The 25,161-nt window shown below is 41.2% G+C and overlaps 1 protein-coding gene across 1 annotated transcript in view; it reads left to right on the top strand.

Moving 5' to 3' along the window:
- Window positions 1-25,064, top strand: part of COPB2 (COPI coat complex subunit beta 2) — a 37,607-nt gene extending 12,543 nt beyond the window's left edge. The window contains exons 7-22 of the mRNA XM_040348853.1: window positions 421-520; window positions 3,328-3,470; window positions 4,261-4,460; window positions 4,549-4,659; window positions 7,458-7,546; window positions 7,947-8,053; window positions 8,886-9,029; window positions 11,868-11,998; window positions 14,157-14,364; window positions 14,449-14,559; window positions 14,919-15,133; window positions 15,344-15,436; window positions 16,624-16,804; window positions 17,147-17,209; window positions 21,215-21,343; window positions 24,725-25,064. Of these exons, the coding sequence (XP_040204787.1) occupies window positions 421-520; window positions 3,328-3,470; window positions 4,261-4,460; window positions 4,549-4,659; window positions 7,458-7,546; window positions 7,947-8,053; window positions 8,886-9,029; window positions 11,868-11,998; window positions 14,157-14,364; window positions 14,449-14,559; window positions 14,919-15,133; window positions 15,344-15,436; window positions 16,624-16,804; window positions 17,147-17,209; window positions 21,215-21,343; window positions 24,725-24,817 (2,118 nt within the window). The 3' untranslated portion in view covers window positions 24,818-25,064. The remainder of the gene's footprint in view (window positions 1-420; window positions 521-3,327; window positions 3,471-4,260; window positions 4,461-4,548; window positions 4,660-7,457; window positions 7,547-7,946; window positions 8,054-8,885; window positions 9,030-11,867; window positions 11,999-14,156; window positions 14,365-14,448; window positions 14,560-14,918; window positions 15,134-15,343; window positions 15,437-16,623; window positions 16,805-17,146; window positions 17,210-21,214; window positions 21,344-24,724) is intronic.
- Window positions 25,065-25,161: the final 97 nt, after the last annotated feature.

Raw genomic sequence — 25,161 nt, forward strand, 5'->3', positions numbered from 1 at the left:
GAGGAAGACAAAAAAAAAAAAAACAGCAGAGCATGATCCAATTTACTACAGCAAATTCCTTCCTGATCCCCCGAAAGGCAATCAGATTTTCCCTGGATCAACTTTACCTATAAATCTTAGTACTCAGTTATATTATGTACATTTAGGAAAGTATCCAGGCCTTTCTTAAAGCAATCTACTGAGCTGGCCAGAACCACCTCTGGAGGGAGTCATTTACAGACGTTTACAAACCTTCCATCCTGTTTTTCTAATGAGTCATATACAAACGGCTGATTGTTGTCTGGTTTCCCAGATAGGCGATTTTCATATTTACTACGTGCTCCTGGGAATGTATGTTACATTGTTGAATGAATCTGCAGCTCTCCTTCAACAGTATTCACAATGTTGCTGATTGTTTTTCTCTTATATTTATTTGTATAGAACAAAACTTGTGTCCAAACTCTGGAAGGACATGCTCAGAATGTTTCTTGTGTCAGTTTCCATCCCGAGCTCCCCATTATAATCACAGGCTCAGAAGATGGTAAGTCTGTGAATGATTTCAATATACATTTTGATAGAGATGTTACTATGAGTGCAGAAAAAAAAACATTTTCAACAGGTAATAGTACATGTATTTAAAACTATAAGACTACCACCTTTCTCTCTGACTCTGTTTGAGAAGCTATACATCGGGAATACCCAGTACCCCATTCCATCTCGGTGCTCGGTGGTCAAGTTGACCACATGTACAGGTGCATCTCAAAAAATGTAAATATCATCAAAGTTAATTTATTTCAGTAATTCAGTTCAAGAAGTGAAACTCGTGTGTGTGTGTGGATATAGATTATATATATATATACATACATACATACATACATACATACATACATACATACATACATACATACATACATACATACATTTATTAGATGTGATATATTTCAATATTTATTTTTGTTTTAATTACAGCTAGTGAAAGACCAATACAAAAAAAAAAAGGGATTTTTAATACAGAAATGTTGGCCTAATGAAAAGTATGTCCATGTCCAGTATAGTATGCACTCATACTTGATCGGGTTCCTCTTGCAACAATGCGGCTTGGTATGGAGGTGATCAGCCAGTGGCACTGCTGAGGTGATATGGAAGCCCAGGTTGCTTTGATAGTGGCCTTCAGCTCATCTACATTGTTGGGTCTGGTGTCTCATCTTCCTCTGGACAATACCCAACATATTCTCTATGGGGGTTACAAGTTTGCTGGCCAATCGAGCACAGTGATACTATGGTCATTAAACCAGGTATTGGTATTTTTGGCAGTGTGGGCAGATGCCAAGTCCTGCTGGAAAATGAAATCGGCATCTCCATAAAGCTGGTCAGAAGAGAGAGGCATGAAGTGCTCTAGAATTTCCTGGTAGACGGCTGCGTTGACTTTGGACTTGATAAAACACAGTGGACCAAAACCAGCAGATGACATTGCTGACTGTGGAAACTTCACATTGGACCTCGTGCAACTTGGGTTCTGTGCTTCTCCACTCTTCCTCCAGACTCTGGGACCTTGGTTTCCAAATGAAATGCAAAATGTTCCACAGTCAGTGATAATTTGGGGAGCCATGTTATCTGCTGGTGTTGGTCCACTGTGTTTTATCAAGTCCAAAGTCAGCGCAGCCCTCTACCAGGAAATTCTGGAGCACTTCATAAAATGAAAACATACTAATGCGCAAACCAAATATATATAGTAGAGTAGCTTCCAACATGAAAAGGTGTTCCCACACAGTGCTAATTTTGATAAGCGTAAATGTGGCGCTCAATCAATGAGCAATAACATCAAAGAAAAAACTATAATTGATAATATACAAATGCAGAAAGTGACAGTGCATCATGGATTCATTACACATCTGGGACACCATCGCCCATCCGCTGTTATTGCTATTTATTCTGTTAGGGGTGGGAGACTTATAGGTTACCGGGAGCTTTACGGCACGATGTTACTTTTCCATTTTTTTAATTTTGTAAAACCTGTTCCCAACTGCATGTCAACCTATGACCTTGCTAGATTTGGCTAGATTTTCTCCTTTAAACCCACAGTGTATTGACCCATGTTAATGGATCAGTTACAAGTTCCCTTTCTGCATTGTTGGTTTAGTTTTTTTTTTTTGTTTCCTGCCCCCTACAGGGGTTATATACCTTCCTTCATATTCACTGGTTGCATGACGGATTAGAGCTCTACCCTGTAAGACTCGGAGAAGAAATATGTCAGGGTTTCAAGGCTTTTTCATGCTGCTGTAGTTTGCACTATACCCCTGGTTACTCATGTCATTATCTGAGATTATCACGTAAAACTGCTACCGATTCTGATGTTGCTTGGATTATTTTCCCAATTTCCATGTTTGTCGCAAAACTATAAAAAATAAAATTACATAAAAAAAAAAAGGTTAAGAGTGTACAGTAACTAATGGTGGCTAACTAGATTACTTCTCTCTTTTTTTTTTTTTTTGCTTTAAGGAATAAAAGGGGTTTCATTTGGTCTAATGCAGGGGTGCCCAACCTTTTCAAGAGCAAGGGCCACTTAAGCGACTTGGTCACAATGAGTGGAGGGGGGCGGATGGCAGGTCCGTGTCTGCTCTGCATATGCAGAGCGGACACGGACATAGCCCACTATACTCTTTATTTTTCCTGCGGATTGGATTGGAGGTAGGACAGTCGGTTTACATCTGCCCCTCTTTAGAGGTGGATGGAGGGCCCAATTGGGTCGGACTGACCGTGTGAAAGGGGCTCAAGGCTGCTTTTACACAGATGCGCTGTAGTTTACCCACACTGCTGGTGCAACGCAGTGTACCTTCGACTTTCCTGCACTTTGCAATAAACTTATTTTTATAATCTGCAGGTTTGGTGCACTTTCAGAAAGCTCACCAAACTCGCAGGTAATAACAGAAGTCTATGGCTCATTGCAGGTAACCCGCAGGTAAACTACTCTGCACCTGTGGGTCAGTTTGAACGCAGCCCAGTAACCACTGCAGAACAGATATGCCACTATATACACTGTGATTTTAGTAATAAACTTCCCTTAAATAACCGTATTCTATTCCATCCCAGAGCAGGAGGCCGCGGGCCACATCAGAGGGCTCCGCGGACCACTGGTTGGGCACCCCTGGTCTAATGCATAAAAAAAAAAAGTCTTATTTATATCAATAGCAATATGTTGTACAAAAGCTGTGATCAGTTCAGACATTCATAATGCACACATTTATAGGCTAGAAACATTGCATTGTGAGAAGCAGAAAGAAGACTTTAGATAAACATATTTCGGGGGGCACATGGTACTCGTATTTCAAAAACTTTCTTTCCCAACAGGCACTGTTAGGATTTGGCATTCCAGCACTTACCGACTAGAGAGTACTCTGAACTATGGCATGGAGCGGGTCTGGTGTGTGAGTGGACTCCGGGGCTCCAACAATGTTGCTCTTGGGTATGATGAGGGCAGCATCATTGTTAAGGTAATTCATGGAAAGTTACAGGTATTATTTAAGGAAAACAGTTGATTTATTTTGTACAGCATTCTAGCGGTCTGCACATAATTGTGCATTTTATTATTTATCATTGGCGCAGATGTGGTTAGTTTCTTCACCCATGTGTGCTAGTAGTTCTATAAAGTTATTAGTTTAAAGTGGAGTTCCACCCATAAATATAACATTACATCAGTAGTTTAAAAAAAATGTCATTAGTCCTTTACGAATTTTTGTTTATTTTTTAGATGCCTTCAAAGTGTTGTAATCTTCCCACTTCCTGCACCTAGGTGCTTAATGCTTCCTAACCTACACCGCACAGACTCCTGGGAATGTAGTGGGTGTAACTTTCCAGGAGTCTGTGCACTCCCCAGTCTCAAAGAATCATGTGACTTGGACAGCACAGGTGCTGAAACCTGATCTGACACTGCTTGTGCAGCACTGAGCATGTGCGAGATCTGCAAGGCTGAAATCCAGGAAGTCATACAGTCTGGCTTCATGATGCCCACACTTAAGATGGCCCCAGTCAATTTCTATTTTATAAAGTGTCTAAATGCTGTAACAACCTAACAAAACGGACCTTAGTTTACAGACTAACTTTACTAGAATACATTAAGCTTGTGTATTACAGGGGTATTTATATTTAAAAAGTGAAATTGTGGCCGGAACTCCGCTTTAAGATAAAATATTAAGGTACCCTTTAAAAAAGCGACCACATTAACAGATATACAGATGCCTCTGCATTGCTGGTATTGAACTATATGGCTGTTCCCTTTTCTAGCTTGGTCGTGAAGAGCCAGCAATGTCTATGGATGCAAATGGCAAAATCATCTGGGCCAAGCACTCTGAAGTGCAGCAGGCCAATCTGAAAGCCATGGGTGAAACAGAAATTAAGGATGGAGAAAGGCTCCCTCTCGCTGTGAAGGACATGGGCAGCTGTGAAATCTATCCACAGACCATACAACACAATCCCAATGGCAGGTAAGGACCGGTTTTCTATGTATCATAGCTAATGTTTATTATGCAAGTGCATACACTCTACAGCTCACAAGTCACTATTTGATTTTAGGTTTGTGGTAGTGTGTGGAGATGGAGAATACATCATATACACGGCTATGGCGCTGAGAAACAAGAGCTTTGGATCTGCACAAGAATTTGTTTGGGCTCATGACTCCTCTGAGTAAGTGGAATGTTTTATCTTTTCTCTACTACAGTAAATAAGTATCTTTAAACTATAACTAAAAGCAACATATTTTTTTTTATTTATTTTTTGTTCTTTTTAGTTTTGGAAAGAGAGCGGGATTAGAATCATGGATTTTGGTTTGTCCCCAGAAAAGTAATAGAGTGGAAATGTTCCAATGGGGACATTGGTTATGGTGACCCGGGGAGCCTCAAAAGATTCCCTTAATGTTCAGGGGTTTCCCCTCACTTCTTGTTTTGGTTATGACACAGGAAGTGAAGGCAAATCTCCCCCAGAGTGACACAGATGGGGAGGGGGGGGGGTGGACAGGGGTTATAACCCTCCTTGCATCTAAATGGAAAATAAGTTTTGCCTATAGTTCTACTTTAATGTTAGTGAAAATCAGGCTTTAAGAAGAATTAGGAGTGGTATTAAAAGATCAGTAGTTACAAAAGGCAAGTATAATTTAAACCTTTTATAGTGGCTTTGAAGTCAAAACACATTCCCTGCATTAAGGTAAAACATGCCCCACTATCTGTTCTCAAACTCCCTCGGTTCCTAGACACTAAACTGACTTCTGTCACTGCAGTGCTGTTTCAGCCACTCCCCTCACTTTCTGGTCTCACAGGACACCCTGAGAGCAGCGGGAGCCATAGGCACCTGCTTCTGTCACTTAAACTTCTGTGAGGAAGGGGTGGGGCTTACCAGAGATCTGTGTATCTGCAGACACACGTACACAGCCTGGTCCGGGAGCACGCACACACTCAAGGGAGCCTCGATAGCACACGGCTTGCTAAGGGGGCACCCAGAGGAGGATCCGACAGAGCTGGTGGCGGACTGTCGAAAAGGCGGTAAGGGACCAGTGTGTGCAATATCATTTAATAGAGCAGGTAAGTATAATTTCTTTTGTTTTTAAGCCAAAAAAATCCCAATAAAGTTCCACCACCTTTTTGCAGGTTTTTGCATTTTTTACTCACTGGGGATGCAGTAGGGATGTTGAAATCGGCGCATTGATGCAACGTGATGTAGCCTTATATGATTTTGCATCAATGCGAAGGGCCGCATCCCGATTGCATGATGACGTCATCCCAGCGTTGATACATTGGCGCCCTCAGGGTGCTGTCAGGCCCGGGCCCCTCCTCTGATCCGGGGCTGTCAGGACCCCTCTCGGGGCCTGGGCTGGCTGTCCTCCCTGGGCACCGTGCGGTGGACGGGGGTACATGCTGAAAAGATACCTTGCCAGCAGCAGACGCAATCTCGAAAGAGCACGGCCAACTGACTGGGCCCGGGGTGCTCTGTCATGCTGGCAGAGCAAGAGGAGAGGAAGAGGAGGAAGGTCAGGATGACACGCCGGCTGGGAACGACGTCTTTTAGGGCCACTACTGCCGACATAACCCACCTCACCGCCAGCTCATCAAGCCTGACCTCATCAAGCCTGCCCCCGAACAGGCCCATGGACTGCTCAAGGAGGCCCTGCCCGCCCTGCTCTCAGCCTTCACCATGCATGGCATCCAGTATGAGTCCGAGCTCCAAATGCCCGACATCATGAGGCTCATCACCCGGGAGTCAGGACCTGTCTGAGCTTTACTTCATCTACACCTACCTACCGTTACTTCATCCACAAATGGCTGCAACTCTGCTTCCTGGCAAGTCAGGACACTACAAGGCCCAGCATTCCTTCTCACCTCGGCCTGCCACACTACATGTGGCGGGACTACAGGTCCCAGCATTCCCCCTCTATGTCCCCATCAGGGCCTGCTACACTAAGGGGACTACAAGGCCCAGCATCCCTCTGTCCTCGCCAGGTCCTGCCACACTACAGCTGGGGGGACTACAAGGCCTAGCATTCCTCCTCTCCTGACAAGGTCCTACTACAAAGCAAATGGGGGGACTACAAAGCCCAGAATTCCTTTTCTGTTGTTTTTTTACAAGGGCCTACTACACTGCAGCTGGGGGACTAAAGGTCCCTGCATCACATCTGTCCTAACCAAGGCCTTCTACACTACAACTCAGTGGACTACAGGTCCCAGCATTCCTCTTCTGTCTTTACTAGGACCTACTACACTGCAGCTGGGGGGACTACAAGGCCCAACATTCCAGTTCTACCCTTACTAGGGCTCACTACACTACAACTGGGGGGACCACAGGTCCCAGTAATCCTTTCGGATTCGGGGCCCTACTACACTGCAACTGGGGGGGTTACAAGGTTTAGCTTTTCCATCGGTGTTCTAAACAGGGCCTTCTAATGCTATACTACAACTGGGGAGACCACAAAGCCCAGCATTTCTTCTCTGTTCTGACCAAGGCCTAATACACTGCAACTGTGGGGACTACAAGGTCCTGCATTCTCTGTTCTAACCAGGGCCTGCTACACCACAGTTGACGATTTCCAGCCTCGAATGATTCTGACTGCTTACATTTCTTGATGAAAACCATGGGCAGTAATCGTGGTGCATTGCAGAATCGAATCATTGACCGGATAATCGTAATTGAATTGTGACATCAGTAAAGATGCGCCACCTTTATAATGCAGATCCTCAAAATCATACATGCTCACACCATGTATAACCCAGGCAAGAAAAAACACATTATGGTCAATAGATGAGCATGTGTATTTACTTGTCAGTGTAATAGTTACCTGAAAAGTTTTCTTAGGCACTGGAGAAGATTACTCGGAATGTACCTCATAGTCCTGGTTGACTGAGCCATTCATTTTCCACAATACCATGATATTGTATACAGAGAGAAATAGAAAAACCACCTTAGAGCTGTCATTTCAATTCTTATTTCACTTGCAGGTATGCTATTCGTGAAAGCAACAGTGTAGTGAAGATCTTCAAAAACTTCAAAGAGAAGAAAAGTTTTAAGCCTGATTTCGGCGCAGAAGGTTGGTGTCCTCTGAAATGGCATGGATCTTTCATTTCTATAGGGCTTCTAGGCTTTTAATTACAGTTTCTCTCTTTCTTTATTTTTTTATCTAACTTTTTATATCTGTCACTTATCCTATCCTGAAAGAACTCTGATGGTACCAAATCTTGTCTTCCCCTTTCTGTCTCCTATACACTACTATTGGGCCAGTGAAACAACCCGTCATAGTGGACATTTGTGTGAATATGACATACAGAGATATGATAGTTACTGATCAGAATTTCTAAATGTAATAATAAATGTCATAAATATTTTATTTTACACAAGATGCATGCATTTCCAGTTGCATTCTATGATTCCTGGTTACCTGTTCTAATTTGTCAACTAAACAAGACAAAATATATTGCACACTCTTCCAGGTATCTATGGCGGCTTTCTTCTTGGTGTCCGCTCTGTTAACGGTTTGGCTTTCTACGACTGGGAGAATACAGAACTTATTCGTAGGATAGAAATCCAACCCAAACACGTGAGTTCACAAAATGCTAAGCAGAAATGCAGTGCCTTAAAGTATTCATACCCCTTTGACTTTTTCCACATTTTGTCATGTTACAACCAAAAACGTAAATGTTATTTTTATTGGGATTTTATGTGACAAACCAACACAAAGTGGCACATAATTGTAAAGTGAAAGGAAAATGAGATATATATATATATATATATATATATATATATATATATATATATATATATATATATATATATATATATATATATATATATATATATATAAAAATGTTTTATATATTTATATATATTTTTTTTTAAATGACTATCTGAAACGTGACATGCATTTCTTATCAGCCTCTTTACTCTGATACATCTAACTAAAATCTAGTGAAACCAATTGCCTTCAGAAGTCGCCTAATTAGTAAATAGAGCCCACCTGGCAAGACTTGAAAATTGCTGTTCACAAACGATCCAATCTGAAAGAGCTTTACGTTTTTGGTTGTAACATGACAAAATGTGGAAAATTTCAAGGGGTATGAATACTTTTTCAAGGTACTGTATTTATTGCATTTAAAGACAACATATGTTGGTGTTATAAAAGTTCAAAACAAAGGATTCTGGGTCAATTTGTGCATTGTAGTCATAGTAAAACAACCATTTTGCATTGTTAAAAGCCAAAGGATTGTGTTTATAAAGCAGTAAATGTCACTTTCACCAAACATTTACTGGTGGTAAATCGATCGTCATTTAAAACCCATGTACCCAGAGTGAATATCAGATTCACTGCTTTATCGGTATGCCCCAAGGTTCCCATATCGTACTTCATTCACTGTGCTATTTATATGTTACAGATTTTCTGGTCCGACTCAGGAGAGCTGGTCTGCATTGCCACGGAGGAATCCTTCTTCATTCTTAAATACTTGTCTGAAAAAGTAGCTGCTGCACAGGAGACACACGAAGGAGTTTCTGAGGATGGAATAGAGGAGGCTTTTGAAGTAAGTACAACATAATAATGTATGTGCCATCCTGTAGCCAGAGCATACAATGAGGGGAAAAAAAATATTTGATCCCCTGCTGATTTTGTACGTTTGCTCACTGACAAAGAAATGATCAGTCTATCATTTTATTGGTAGGTTTATTTTAACAGTAAGGCCTCTTTCACACGGAGCGGACACAAAAACGGTCCGCTCCGTGTGAAAGAGGCCTTACTGTTAAATCAAACCTACCATTAAAATGATAGACTGATCATTTCTTTGTCAGTGAGCAAACGTACAAAATCAGCAGGGGATCCCCGCTGAGCTGTCGGGCGGACAGGGCGGTCCCCGCACACAGTGCAGAGGCCACCCTGTCTCTCCTCCGCTCTCCCCTATGGGGAATCGGATGCAGACGGACCGTCTGTCCGTCTGCATCTGATCCGTTCTGCCGGACGGAAGCAAAATAGGGTTTTCTTCCGTTCGCAAAAGCGGATCCTGACGGACGCGGATGGTCGCGGACGTTAGCGGATGCTCCATCGGCTAACGGACGCGATCCCATAGGGATGTATTACAAGTCCGTAAACAGACTTGTAATACACGGACGAACGGAACGGACGTGTGAAAGGGCCCTAAGAGACTGAACAACAACAAAAATATTTAGAAGAACGCATTTCAAAAAAGTTACAAATTCATTTGCTTTTTAATGAGTAAAATAAGTTGTAACGGAACCCCAAATGGGACAAGGGTTAAAGCCGTTTAGGATATTCCATTCCCGAACCCAAGGCAGCTATTGATACACCACAATCCGGCGAACACGACCCATACGAATTCCCCCATTAATGAGACACAGCTCTGTTTGAGGTTCAACAGAAAAGACAATCTTTATTAAAGCGGGGGTTCACCCTATTAATAAAAACAAAAAAAAAAAATTTCCCTCTAGCATAAAATGAGGCATAGTAGCGCGAGCTACAGTATGCCTGTCTTTATTTTTTTAACCCCGTACTCACTGTGCACTCGTAGATACAAGATTACGACTCCCAGCGGGGAATGGGCCTTTCTATGGAGAGAGAAGGTGATTGACGGCCGGCTCTGGCACGTCGCGCTTCTCCGGAAATAGCCGAAATAGGACTTGGTGCTTCACGGCGCCTACGCATAGTCTGTGCGCAGGCGCCGTGAAGAGCCGAGACCTGTTCCGGCTGTCTTCGGGGAGCGTGACGTGCCAGAGCCGGCCGTCAATCACCTTCCCTCTCCATAGGAACGCCCATTCCCCGCGGGGAGTCGTAATCTTGTATCTATGAGTGCACAGTGAGTACGGGGATAAAAAAAATAAAGACAGGCATACTGTAGCTCGCGCTACTATGCCTCATTTTATGCTAAAAAGTTGTTATGGAGGGTGAACCACCGCTTTAAGAAAGCAGGCTCTTTTATACACAAAAAGAATACTGCAGTAACCAAATGAACAATGACCCAACTCCACCCACAACATTATACAATGGTTCCTAATGAGCCCCAATACACATCTTTTAGTAGCCATTCTAAATCCGGCTCTGACGTAATTTACATGAGCTAATTAACTACAGCTGATGATTCAGACACCTGACCTTTAGGCTGTCTGTTAACTCACAATACACATTTATCACAGTAGCAGACTTATTTACCACAATAGAATGCAATCACAGCAATCTTTATGGTACACTACAGCAAACACACAATCCAGGGTCAATTAGCACAAGCCACAATGAAAGACCCTTAGAAGCTATTCTAGATTCATTTACATCACAACAGACAGGTGGGCTGCAGTCCAAGACTTATTCTGCATGTCCATTATTTTCTGGCACAATCTGTGCCCATAAGTGTCTCCCGTTGCATAAGTATTTTACCCCATTGCAAAAAATTACTTATTTGCACACATCTCAGGAGGGTTTTTGTCCCGCTCCTCTTTGTAGAGCCTCTCCAAGTCATTAAGGTTTCAAGGCTGACTTTGGTAACTCGAACCTTTAGCTCTCTTAATGGGATTAAGGTCTGGAGACTGGCTAGGTCACTTCTTGGTGACTATGGTCCCAGTTGCCTTAAGATCATTGACTAGATTCTCCTGTGTAGTTCTGGGCTGATTCCTCACCGTTCTCATAATCATTAAAACTCCAGGAGGTGAGATCTTGCATGGGGGCCCCTGACAGTTATTTTGTGTTTCTTCCATTTGCAAATAATTGCACCAAGTGGTGTCACCCTCTCACCAAGCTTCTTGGCCATGGTCTTGTAGCCCATTCCAGCCTTGTGTAGACCTACACATCTTGTCCCTGACATCCTTGGACAGCTCTTTGGTTTTGGCCATGGTGGAGAGATTGAAATCTGATTGCTTCTGTGGACAGGTGTCTTTTATACAGGTAACAAGCTGAGATTAGGAGCACTCCCTTTTAAGAGAGTGCTTCTAATCTCAGCTTGTTGCTTGTATAGAAGACACATAGGAGCCAGAAATCTTGCTGACTGATAGGGGATCAAATACTTCTTTCACTCAAAATGCAAACCAGTTTATACATTTTTATTTATTTTTTATGTTTTTTTTTTTGGATATTTTTGTTTTTATTCTTTCTCTTACTGTTAAAATAAACCTACCATTAAAATTATAGACCGATAATTTCTTTGTCAGTGGGCAAACGTACAAAATCAGCGGGGATCAAATACTTTTTTTCCCTCACTGTAGATATTTATGCTGACAGTTGTGTTCTGCACTGTCATCTAAGTGGATAATCTACAGTAATTAAGGAAAAGTTTTAAATCTATTGTATAGATGACATTGTTTTCCTGTATGTTTGTTTTTTTGTGTGCGCTAAATGTATGAATCCATAACTTTCCTACCAGGTTTTGGGTGAAATTCAGGAAATCGTAAAGACTGGCCTGTGGGTTGGAGACTGTTTTATCTACACCAGCACAGTGAACAGACTCAACTACTTTGTAGGAGGAGAAATTGTTACCATTGCACACTTGGACAGGTAAGTGACTTCAATCTTGGCATCCACATACTTGTACCATTCAGCTGTATAAATGAATAGGATAAAGAAAAGACTATCAGTCCTTATGCATGATGCCCTAACTTACAGCAGTGAGAGTCTCTTCTTGTGACTGTCTGCTGTTGCTTGAAATCATCTTTCATAGCTGGGAAAACATTAAAGGAGAAGTACAGCCAAAGCTCATTTGGCTGTACTTCTCCTGGGCGTCACAGGAATGCAGTTCGCTTTGGTCTTCTGTATCCCGTTTTCAGCAGACAGTGGGCTGGAGCCCTCTATTGGCTGACGTCGCAGAATTTTTAAAGAACAGTGTAAAAATAAAAGGTAAAATAAATAAGAAAATGTTAACCCGCCCCGTCCAGCTCGCTTGCAGAAGCGAACGCATATGTAAGTAGCGGGCCGCATAAGAAAATGGTGTTCAAACCACACATGTGAGGTATTGCCACAATCGGTAGAGCGAGAGCAATAATTCTAGACCTCCTCTGTAACTCAAAACATGCAACCTGTAGAATTTTTTTTAAACGTAGCATATGGAGATTTTTAAGGGTAAAAAGTTTGTCGCCATTCCACGAGCAGCCGCAACTTTGAAGCGTGACATGTAGGGTATTCATTTATTTGGCTTAACATCATATTTTACCATATAAAAAAAAAATTGGGCTAACTTTTCTGTTTTATTTTTTTAATTCAAAAAACAATTTTTCTTCCCAAAAAATTGTGCTTGTAAGACTGCTGCGCAAATAGTGTGACATAAAGTGTGTACGAACGAGCCTTCGATCTAAATATCCAGAGCCTCCATAGTAGGAGCACATATAAGAATGGAAAGATAAAGGGCAGGTATGCCTGCAGGGAGCCCACACCTCCAAGGCACAGGGACTCTGAGCACAATAGCAGCAAAGGCATTCTGTGGGTTCCTGCACCCAATTAATACAACTGTACAAAAAATTGGCAATCATACCAATCTATAACTGGCCTTTGCACATGAAAGGGCAATATACATCACAAACAAACAAAAGATTTCCCAGCACACTTGCCAATTGGCCTGCAAAATAACCTAATTGGCCCTGTCTAACAGTTTAAACGAATCTTTAGGCTTAATTGTACAGTTGTATAAATCCACTGCAGGTTCCCACGTCGCATGTCTCCCGGCGGCAGTTCACACTTCCCAATGTGAACGGTTAGGAGTGTCAATTAAAAGTTAATGACACCCCCAAATCAGTTTGCATATTGCAGTTACAAATCAAAGGGAGAAGGAAGATTTGCAGCCCAAGGACCACGGCTATGGAACGCTCTACCAACGGACATCCGCATGGAAGAAAACTATCGGGCCTTCAGGAAAAAGCTGGAGACCCACCTCTTCTGAAGGATAAGGAAGACAACGGATGGAATAAGCGCCTTGAGGCGATTTAGTTCGCATGTGTAGCGCTATACAAGTTATTGACTCACTCGCAGTGTGATCTGCAAATTTGGACAGGAATCGCATCGCATTGGTGAAACACCCATGCGATTTGATTCTGCTGCGAACCAAAAAAGGGTCCTGTGAGTTTGGTCCGAATGCGATGCAAAGTCAGCCATACTATTAGTATGGCTGACTTTGCATCGCACGGACATCGCTCAGCAGTGTGAACTGACATTATATATATATATATATATATATATATATATATATATATATATAATGTGTGTGTGTGTGTGTATATGTATATGTATATGTATATGTATATATATATATATATATATATATATATATATATATATATATATATATATATATATATATATAAAATAAGTGTGTGTGTGTGTGTGTATATAATCATTTTTTTTTTTTTTTTATGAAGCATTCAAGTCAGTCATTCCCACTGCGATCTGTTTAACATTTCCAAACTGAAGCTGATTCATTCTTTAAAAGCTTTAACAAACCTTGCTAATAGCTCTGCAAATGCTCTGTAAACGCTTTATGTTCACACTTCTCTTATACAAGCTGAAGCTTGTGTGAGATTAATAAGTCTTGTGATGTATTAAAAACACATGATTGAGCTGCATTTGTAACTATTGCTGGTATAATGTCTGTGCAGTTTTGTGATGGAAACATTAAAAAGTAGTAGATGTGTGCTTTACCCCTCATGTACAACTTGTCTTTGTTTAGGACCATGTATTTGCTGGGTTACATTCCCAAAGATAATCGTTTGTACCTGGGAGACAAAGAGCTGAACATTGTCAGCTATTCTCTACTAGTGTCAGTTCTGGAGTATCAGACAGCTGTGATGAGAAGAGATTTCAACATGGCTGACAAAGTCATTCCAACCATTCCCAAAGAACAGAGGACACGTGTTGCTCACTTCCTGGAAAAGCAGGTAAATGAATGGCTTCCTATATTTTATAGTCTATTTAAAATTTGCCGTGTGACTTCAATCATTTTAACTGTATTCCCTCTGCAGGGCTTCAAACAACAAGCCTTGGCTGTGTCCACAGACTCAGAACATCGCTTTGAGCTGGCACTGCAGCTAGGAGAACTAAAGATCGCACATCAGCTGGCAGTCGAAGCAGAGGTAATGTCTCGCCTTGTTCTATTTTTCCTACCCTTTTCTTATCAAAGCTTTAGTGTGCACTAAAAGTCTACGGTGACATCTGTATCTAACATCCTATAAGCAATATTATATTGAAATTCAAGGACTTTACTCTGTCAATGCAGAGAATGGAGCTGCCTCTGTGTTAAGGTACCTACGGACATTAAACCATAGGTTGGCCATCCATGCACACTCCAGTGCCCATGTAAGCACTTATACCGCTGCTGTATACAGTGACATTAGAGGAATTTATTCATGCATAATGTTACATTTATTGGTAGGTTTACATTACATGTTTTTGTTGGCTAATTTAACAAGATGTTTTTCCTTCCTTTTTGTAGTCTGAACAGAAGTGGAAGCAGCTAGCCGAGTTGGCCATCAGCAAGTGCCAGTTTGGACTGGCTCAGGAGTGTCTACACAATGCTCAGGATTATGGCGGTCTCCTACTATTGGCAACATCTTCAGGAAATACCACCATGGTGAACAAGTTGGCTGAAGGGGCCGAAAGAGATGGAAAGAACAATGTAGCTTTCTTAAGCTACTTTTTACTAGGAAAGTAAGTGCAACGCCTTTTTTTTTTTTTTTTTTTTTTTAAATGTAAAACCCACATACTTCTTTAGTCATTTCATATTGTGCATGATTTCAGCCTTTTTACAAAGTGCATGCAAAAAAAAAACAGCCTAACCAGTCCCCATAAACTTTAATACATATTGTAATAATCAAAACAGTGTCTGTATCATTTATGAATCATTTGCTTCCTTTGCAGGCTGGATGTTTGCTTGGAGCTTCTAATTTCCACGGGTCGTCTTCCTGAGGCTGCTTTCTTGGCACGTACTTACCTGCCAAGCCAAGTGTCCAGGTGAGTGGCAACATTTAGAGTGTGTGTGTTCGTATTTTTTTTTAATTATCAAGACTTGTTTTGTTAAAACAAAAAACTTAAAGCGGTTTGATTTTTTTACCTACAAGTAAGCCTATAATAAGGCTTTCCTGTAAGTCAAATTAATCTCTCCTAAACATACTTGAGGCCTACTTGACTTTCATATTTCTGCCAGAAACACACAGCTCCCAGGTCCTGTCGGGGAGAAAGGCCTGATCGTCTGTTCATACAATGTATGAACAGCGATCAGTCATTTCCCCAAGTCAGTCCCCCCCCCCTTTAGTTAGAACACACCTAGGGAACATAATTAACCCCTTCCTCGCCCCCTAGTGTTAACCCCTTCCCTGCCAGTGGCATTTGTATAGTAATCAATGCATTTTTATAGAGCTGATCGCTTTAAAAATGCCAATGGTCCCAAAGAAGTGTCCGCCATAATGTCGCAGTACCGATAAAAAATCGCTGATCGCCGCCATTACTAGTAAAAAAAAATATTAATAAAAATGCCATAAAACTATCCCCTATTTTGTAAACGCTATAACTTTTGAGCAAACCAATCAATAATCGCTTGCGATTTATTTTATTTTTTTACGAAAAATATGTAGAAGAATAAGTATCGGCCTAAACCGAGGAAAAAAAATTTTTTTTTATATATTTTTGGGGGATATTTATTATAGCACAAAGTAAAAAATATTAATTTTTTTTCAAAATTGTCGCTCTATTTTTGTTTATAGCGTAAAAACAAACCGCAGAGGTGATCAAATACCACCAAAAGAAAGCTCTATTTGTGGGAAAAAAAGGACACCAATTTTGTTTGGGAGCCACGTCGCACGACCGCGCAATTGTCAGTTAAAGCGACGCAGTGCCGAATCACAAAAAGTGGCCTGGTCATTGACCAGCAATATGGTCCGGGACTTAAGTGGTTAAAGTGGTTCTAAAGCTGAAACATTTTTTACCTTAATGCATTCCTTGCATTAAGGTAAAAAAATGTTTAGGCATCAGTATCGCCCCTCTTCTCGTCGGAAACTGGAATATCTCTTTTGGACTGAGTTTAACATGAAGTTTGCATAGTGTTGTTTTTAGGAATGAGTGATCAGTTTGTAAAAAAAAAAAAAAAAACGTAATTTGTCTAGCCCATAATTTATGGATAAAACTTCAATTTCTGTTTTTAGGGTGGTGAAACTATGGAAGGAAAGTCTGTCCAAGATCAATCAGAAGGCAGCTGACTCCTTGGCTGACCCCACCGAGTATGAGAATCTTTTCCCTGGTTTACGGGATGCCTTCCAGGGGGAAGAGTTTCTAAAGCAGCAGAGCAGTGCCTTGCGACCAGCAAGTGAATATCGCCATGTCACTGTGAGTACTTGTGTGAAAAGCTCATTGGCCTCTTCTTTTGTACTTTTTTTACTAACCTAGAAGCCATCTTAATTTTGGTACTTCAAGGCTAATTATAACTGAGATAAACTCCAGACAAGTAGGCCAAAGTAATGATGCATGTCCCTATTTCCAGTGATCGACTGGTTTCACATTAATGATATGACTCTGAAACTACAAAACTGTTTTTTTTGTTTTTTTTATCGGTACAAAATATAATCCTGTATGCATTTAGTAATAAGGCTGTGTGAGTTGATCTGGTCACAATACAGATATTACCATCAATGGGTTTTCATCTAATGGATATTGTCTTCTGTCTTCTAGCCAAATGAAGAAAGAAATGTCTTGGCTGAAGCAAAGGGATTTGTACTGCCTGAAGCAGCAAAGGTGAGTTCTGTGACTGGTTTAGCATGAGTGTCATTAATTTACAGTGGTAATATTATAACCTGCACCTCATAAAGTATCAGAAGTGCTTCATGTTGCAATATGGCTGATAGCGGCTGTTGTAGTCGATTGAGCTCGGTGTTCTACAGGGACAGTTGTCTGATGCAGGTGACATTCCTGTATCTGAAATAACCATATCACTGTGACAGTGTGACATGTCAGGTGCAGAATGCAGTCTTGATGCAGAGTACATTTGGGACAACTGACAGAAGGTAGAGGTTCCCAGTTCTTACATATACCCCCTTAGATATTTCTAAGAACTGTTTCTGAAAACTATTATTCTTATACAGGATTTTTTCAGTGCCAACATCTTGTGCAGCGCTTTACGAGTTAAAGGGAAGACAGTACAGTACAATTCATTACAAAAGTGTTAGGAGGACCCTGCTCTTGAGAGCCTGCAATCTAAAAAACTTAATTGTAAAGTACAGGACATGGATCTTGTGTTCATAGACCATGGGTTATATGCAGGCTACCTTCAGGTGATTGGACACTGGCAAAAGCTTTGCTAAGAACTCGCATAACCCAACCACTCTGTGGGACTCCAATCTTTGCTAGTGACAGACTTGTAGAGAAGTTTTCCTTCACTACTCTAACTCTTATAACAAGATCCAGCTACCTGTTGCAGGGCTCAGTATCAATTTCCGTATGGTGTTTACGCTAGCTTAAAAAAAACAGGTGTTCAGAACCGTTTTTTGAAGCAGCACGAATGCCTGTGAAAATGTGATTGCGTCATGTCGAAATTGACAAATGTCACTTGCCATGCTTTGCCGCTTCCCAAACACGTTTTGTTACTCCTTGTAATGTCATCACCCCAGGCTTGTAAAGCTCTTTCAGGGGCAGCTACTGGGAGCTTGATTCCTATTAATGTAAGCACACCCCAAGAACAAAAGCCATTCCCCCGGCCCCACAGTGTGTGTGTGTGTGTGTGTGTGTGTGTGTGTGTGTGTGTAGGTCTTTAGAAAACAAGGCATGGTTGCATAGTTGTTAACACCTTCACACTGACCGTACGCAAATATGCAGTCTCTGCTTGAACCAGGTGATGCATGCAGCTGCACGTATCACCCCGGTGCTGTTTTTAGAGGCAGCGGTTGGCTTTCTTGGGATAACAAGAAAGCCATGCAACTAAGAGGCCCGAATGACCCGCCAGATGGCCGGAGACCCGAACAAAGCCGGAATTGGCTTAGGTCGTGTCTCGGATCTAGTAACCTGGAATCGATTGTCATGACATCACTTCCGGTTTACAGAAGACTTAAAGGCGCCAAATTTAAAAAAATTACAGTATTCAAAACAGCCAAACATGCAGTTTTTGAATGCTTTAAGTGCAAAGGAGGGATTTCGAGTCTTGTAGACCCTAGATCCCTTCATAAAGAGTACCTGTCGCTGCCTATTACTGTCACAAGGTATGCTTGCATTCCTTCTGAAAGCAATAAAAGTGAGCAGAATTTAAATTTTTTCAAAGGAACAGGGTAAAAAAATATATATTTAAAGTGCCCCGTCTTTTCGTGCACGCCCGCAGAAGCGGACACATATGTAAGTTGCAATCGCAAATGTAAACTGTGTTCAAACCACACATCTGAAGTATCACCGCAAGAGCAATAATTCTAGCACAAGACCTCTTGTGTAACTAAGCTGGTAACCTGTAGAAAGCGTTGCCTATGGAGAATTTAAATACTGTAGTTCGTCGCCATTCCACGATTTTAAAGCATGACATGTTGGGTATCTACTTGGCGTAACATCTTTCACATTATACAAAAAAATTGGGCTAGCTACTGTGTTTTTTTTTTTATTATTATTAATTGAAGTGCATTTTATATAAAAAAAAAATTGTGCTTGAAAGTCCGCAGCCAAATACAGTTTGACATAAAATATTGCAATCATTGCCATTTTACTCCTCTAGGGGCTCTGCTAAAATATATATATATATCATCCCTGATATGGCAGCAACATTGTTTGTTTTTGCTTGGAAATTAGTCAATGTGTGCATGTGGAGTGGGACAGAGGGGGCTTGGCATAGACCGTTTTTTTAATCCAATAGACAGAGCTGACAATGCCTATAGGGATGCCACCAAAAAAATATGTAATTTTAATAATGAAAAATTCATGTCACAAAATATTGAAACCATTCCTCCACCTTCCACCATCTAAAATGACAACGTTGTTAAAGTCTAAAAACATATTTTCTCCCCAAAATGTTTTTAATTTAAATTAAATGCCTAAGGAATTAAATAAGGAACTCCATTTTCAAGTGTTCCTAGATGCTTCTTGGAAACCCCCCCACCTTGTATGGTTCCATCTATATGTGTGTGTACATTCCTCTAATTCTACAGGGATGTGCAATAGTATTAGATTTTATATTTGAGTTCTTTTTGTAATTTTCCGTGTAAATTCTTTGATACTATAAGATAGGACATGCCTCTATTTTTGGTTTATTTTCCTTTTTGGGTGACCAGCCTGTCCCTAGGAAATTCTAGTATGATCCTTAATTTTGTTTATTTAATTGAGCAGGAATTTTTGTAGTTGATTGCTGCATGTGCACAATAATGACAATTTGTCCATGGGGATCCTATAGATGAAAAGTTATTGATATGATCCCGATATCACCACCCCTGCATCTATTCGATTGAATATGTACATTGCGCTTTTGGTTTCCTCTAAGGAAAAAGTAGGCTGGCGAAACGTGTTGACGTCATGCCTCTGTGCGCCTGACGTCCGTTGCATCCCTCTGCTCCTGGTGCAGTATGGCTGTTATGGCGTGGATCTGATTGCTGGAGCGAGGTTTGGAGATAGTGTCCGGGAACACTCAGCAGTGTATGCCGCAGATGCACTGGAGCGGCTCAGACACATCTTTTGTGGTGTCTCCTCAAGAAAAATTGGCGGATCTCCACGAGAGGATCGTAAGGAAGGAGGACTGACTTTTCACCTCACTGGCAGCACGTCTGTCGGATTGATGCAGCTCTCCAATCGACACCTGGATATGTAAATATGCCACTAATCATGCCGTGTCACCTGCCTCTCCAGATCTATTTCCGACTGACTGTCAGCATGATGTTCATTCCATTCTGCCATTGTTTGCACCTCTTCAATCATTCCAGCCTCCAATTGCCAACATTTGCCATACATTGGCTTTTGAGACTGACAGAGCTATCCCCCCATTCATATACTGCTTCACCTTACCCTTCCATTTCATAGTGACTTTATATATGATGTGATGTGTGGGAGTATGTATGCACGGATGGCGTCTAGACGTTTTTTTAGACTGACAACGTTGTCATTTTAGATGGTGGAGGAATTGTTTCAATGTTTTTTTACATGAATTTTTCATGAATAAAATTACAAACTTTTAGTGCTTTAAATTTTTGATTACTATTTCCTAGTGGCTCAGTCATATGGCTCTTTTGACTGTCCCCTCTCTGGCATAGTCTACGTTTTTTTATGCTGTTTTATTTGCCATAGAGCCCCATGTCATTTGGACTATGAGTGCATGAGTTTTCAATAGTACTTTGTACTTTATTGGTTCTAGTAGTTTTTTTGTTTTATAGGGATTCCTCAGCAGAAAAGGTAACTGGGAGGGAATTTATCTGGAGAAGCTGTGCATGGCAGCCAATTGTTTTGCCCAGACATACGCTTTATGTAGGACATATGAAAATATTAAGAATAAACATCTTCCTGATTTATTACAGGATGCATTTCATCAGTAGTCATTCTCGATTTTTTCCCTCCAAAGGTCAACTAAGCTTTTAAGTATTTCATTCAGAATCAAACCCCAGTTTGTATTATACTGGTGTGAATAATACATCTTGATTTGTTGTATGTATTACTACATAAGTGCTTTTGTGGCACTAAGACTAAAGGAAGCATGAAAATATAAGTTTGATAATCAGGCAAGTGGTAGGCTCAGGGTTGGCTTGCAGTCTAACATGGAACATTTTCTCTATTAATTTGTTACAGGAAGGGGAAACCGAGAGAGAAGTAACTCCTCCCCCTGCTGCACCTGAATCCATCGTACCCTCTATTGCTCCAGTTCCAGCTCCAATTCCCACCCTAGTGAATCCAATAGACAAGATCACAGAGGAGAAGGTGAGTGATGTATAGATTGGTATATTTATTATCTGGGGAAAACTAATCTGACACCTTACCTAGTGCAGAAACTGACCGTAAACTGACTGCATGGTGTGATGTAGAGCCATTGGAATACATGGAAAACACTGTGCATGCATTTTGTGCAGAAAAAAAGCACAAGGAACTCAACGGAACTGCGTCTGGTGTGAACTGGCCCTTAATGTTGCAGACCTCTGTGGAGTTCTCTTACAGTCCTTTTGGCAGGTTCTTTACCTAGTCACTACCACAAATCAAATGTGGACGCCCGTGGCTGTTACCGATACTTTTTTTTTTTTTAATGTCATGTGACAGTGGCACCAATATGCAGCACTGATGAGGCGTGAACTGTGTCAGTAGTTTTATTTTTTACAATTAATTTTTTTTTTTTTTTAGCTAGATATAGATATATTTTTTTTTTTACAATTTTTACTTTTTTAACCACTTCAGCCCCACAAGGTTTTACCGCTCTTAATGACAGGCCATTTTTTGCATTCTTTTAACTGACAAATGCACGGTCGTGCGACGCTGTACCCTAATAAAATGTATGCCCTTTCCCCCCCACCCCCCCCCACAAATAGAGCTTTCTTTTGGTAGTATTTGATCACCTCTGCGCTTTTATATATTTTTTATGTGATATAAACAAAAAAAGAACGACAATTTAAAAAAAAATACATACATTTTTAACTTTCTGCTATAATACATATCCATTAAAAAAATGTTAAATCCAATTTCTTCATTAATTTAGACCAATATGTATTCTGCTACATATTTTTGGTAAAAAAAAAACGCAATAAGCGTATATTGCTTTGTTTGCGCAAAAGTTATAGCGTCTACAAAAGGGGATATTTTATGGCATTTTATTTCAAGCGGATGTGCCAGTAAAAAAAAAATATTAATAGCCAGCAGCTACAAATACTGCAGCTGCTGACTTTTAATATTAGGACACTTACCTGTCCTGGAGTCCAGCGCCGTCCGCAGCAGAGGATGAGCGATCGCTCGTCACCCTGCTGCTCCATCCTCAGTGAGGGAACCAGGAAGTGAAGCGCTCCGGCTTCACTACCCGGTTCCCTACGGCGTATGCGCGAGTCGCGCTGCGCCCGCCGATTGGCTCACACGCTGTGTGCTGGGAGCCGAGTGTTCCCAGCACACAACGGGGGACAGATGGGAAGTCTGGAAAACCCCGTCTTTTGCCCGAGACTTGTGGCCGGAAGTGGGTGCAAATACCTGTCTTTAGACAGGTATCTGCACCCCCCTCCCCCCTGAAAGGTGTCAAATGTGACACCGGAGGGGGGGTGGGTTCCGATCAGCGTGAGTTCCACTTTAGGGTGGAGCTCCGCTTTAATTATTTTTTTTATACTTGTAATGGCGGTGATCAGCGATTTTTAGTGGGATTGCGGCGGACAGATCGGACACCTAGCTGACACTTTTTTTGAGAACCAGTGTCATTATTACAGTGATCAGAGGTAAAAATATGCACTGACATAGTATAAATGACACTGGCAGGGAAGAGGTTAGCATCAGGGACGATCAAAGGATTAACTGTGTTCCCTCAGTGTGTTTCTAACTGTGTGGGGAGATGGGCTCACTCTCTGATACATGTTCCTCATTAGCAGGAACACTAGTTTAGAGTGTCCATGCTTGACAGCATGGTGGTCTGCTTGTGTACATCGACAGACCGACATTCTCTGTAGGGTGCGATCACGGGTGGCCAATTGGCATGCAATTTTGCTTGACAAAATCACGTGCAGGTACGTGATTTTGTGCAATAGAGATGCCTTGCCACAGTATATGTACGGCAGACGGTCGGAAAGTAGTTAAGTATTTATTAAGATTGTTTTCCTTTTTTTTTTTTTTTTTTTTTAAATCAACCATGTTCTGTGTTTGGGGGGGGGGCTTTGGCGAGTAATCAGGGATCACAGACCCCTGACCTCTCTGCTTTGAGACCGAGAAAGGGAGTGAGGATTCCCCAGTCCCTTTCTCTGCAGCCTCAGCTGCACTTAAAATGAATGGACAGACTCCTGTTTATTAATAAACTGAAGCATCGTAAATACGGGGTATGTTCCTTAATTATGAATGGACAGAGTCGGTGATCACTGAGTTTGTGCATTCGGAAAAGGAAGGATCCGGTAAATTACATATTTTACCGGCTCTTCATATTTTACCAGCTACCTATATTTCTGGTAAACTACAAAGATAACTAATTTTTGATGGATTCATCCACCTGTAGGACAAACAGGCAAGTAGTAAATGTATCCAAAGCCAAAATGTTTTTTTGGATACACTGGGTAAACTCCCTGCCATGTTATTATTACTGCCTGTGTCCCCTGTAGGGGAATTTCCCTATTTTGTCCTGGTGACAATCTCCAGGACTAAAATTGAGGGAAACGTTTTAATGTTGGTCATCACTAAAACAGAAATAAGGGGAAATTATCCAATGTGGATCTGTTCTTGTGAAATCGGTCTAAGATGGGATTTCCTCTCACCTCCATGTTGTGTCTACAAAGCAGGAAGTGAAGGGATTTCTCTCAAATTGGACACTGATGGTAAAATTAAATAAAATAAAAACCCTGACAGGGATTTAAATACCTTGCTTTTAAATTTTCCTCCAACAGCCCGGTTTTTCCCTATTCCTCCACATGGCAGAAGGTAGGTATGTTCATTAGGTAGGAGGGACGTTCTCTTAAAGCGGAGGTTCACCCTAAAAACATTTTTCTAACATTACATTGTGCTCACTTCCAACATTGACAGTATGCTGATTTTTTTTTTTTTTGTTTTGCTGTACATACCGTCGTATAGCTATCTCCCCCCCCCCCCCCGGCTTCTGGGTAGTGGCTCCCGTGGGGGTGGGCGTTCCTATGCAGAGGCTAAGTGATTGACGTGATGATAAAAAAACTTCCCCCCGGCGCATAAGGCGCATCGCAAGTTTCCGAAAGAAGCTCGGAAACTGGTGACGCGCCAGGGGGGAAGTTTTTGTCATCACGTCAATCACTTAGCCTCTGCATAGGAATGCCCACTCCCGCGGGAGCCACTACCCGGAATCCGGGGGGGGGGGGGGGGAATATCTATACGACGGTATGTACAGCAAAAAAAAAAATCCGCATACTGTCAATGTTGGAAGTGAGCACAGTGTAATGTTAGAAAAATGTTTTTAGGGTGAAACTCCGTTTTAAGTAATTGTCCAGGATGATACCATGTGAGAATCTCTCACAATTTGAGAAGCTTGGAGTATTATTATGTATGTAGCGATATTCCATTTAAGGTTCATTGTTGGTTACAGATCTCTATCATCTGAGTCTACGTTGAATCTATGCATACATATCTATACATTACTTTAAATCTATTTATTTTCCTTTTTTGTAGGCCTTCCTTGACCTGGAGGAAGATTTGGACAACATGGAATTAGAAGATATTGATACAACAGACATAAACTTAGATGATGAGCTCTCGGATTAGCATGTCATATTTGCGATTTTTTTAAGTTAAGTGACCAAACCAGTTTGCTCCCTTCATTTGCTGACCATCCTGCACACCAGAGCTCCAAGGTCTCACTAGTCAGAGGTCTGGCCCTTTCTTGTGCAGTGTGGGCACAGGACCTTTGTATATTTCCTCCTTGTTCCTTCTCCTTCCAGTTTTTCTGTTTTTTGTCTCAAATGAAACAATTGATTACTGTGCATTAACTAAATAAAGGTTATTGCTAACATCTGTACTCTGCATTTATTTCACACTGCATTCAAGTATTCTTAATCTAGAAAGCATATAGAGTTTTTTTATATTTTGCACAAAGTAAATGCGTATAA

Source organism: Rana temporaria, chromosome 4, assembly GCF_905171775.1.
Source record: "Rana temporaria chromosome 4, aRanTem1.1, whole genome shotgun sequence".
NCBI classification, from domain to species: Eukaryota; Metazoa; Chordata; class Amphibia; order Anura; family Ranidae; genus Rana; species Rana temporaria.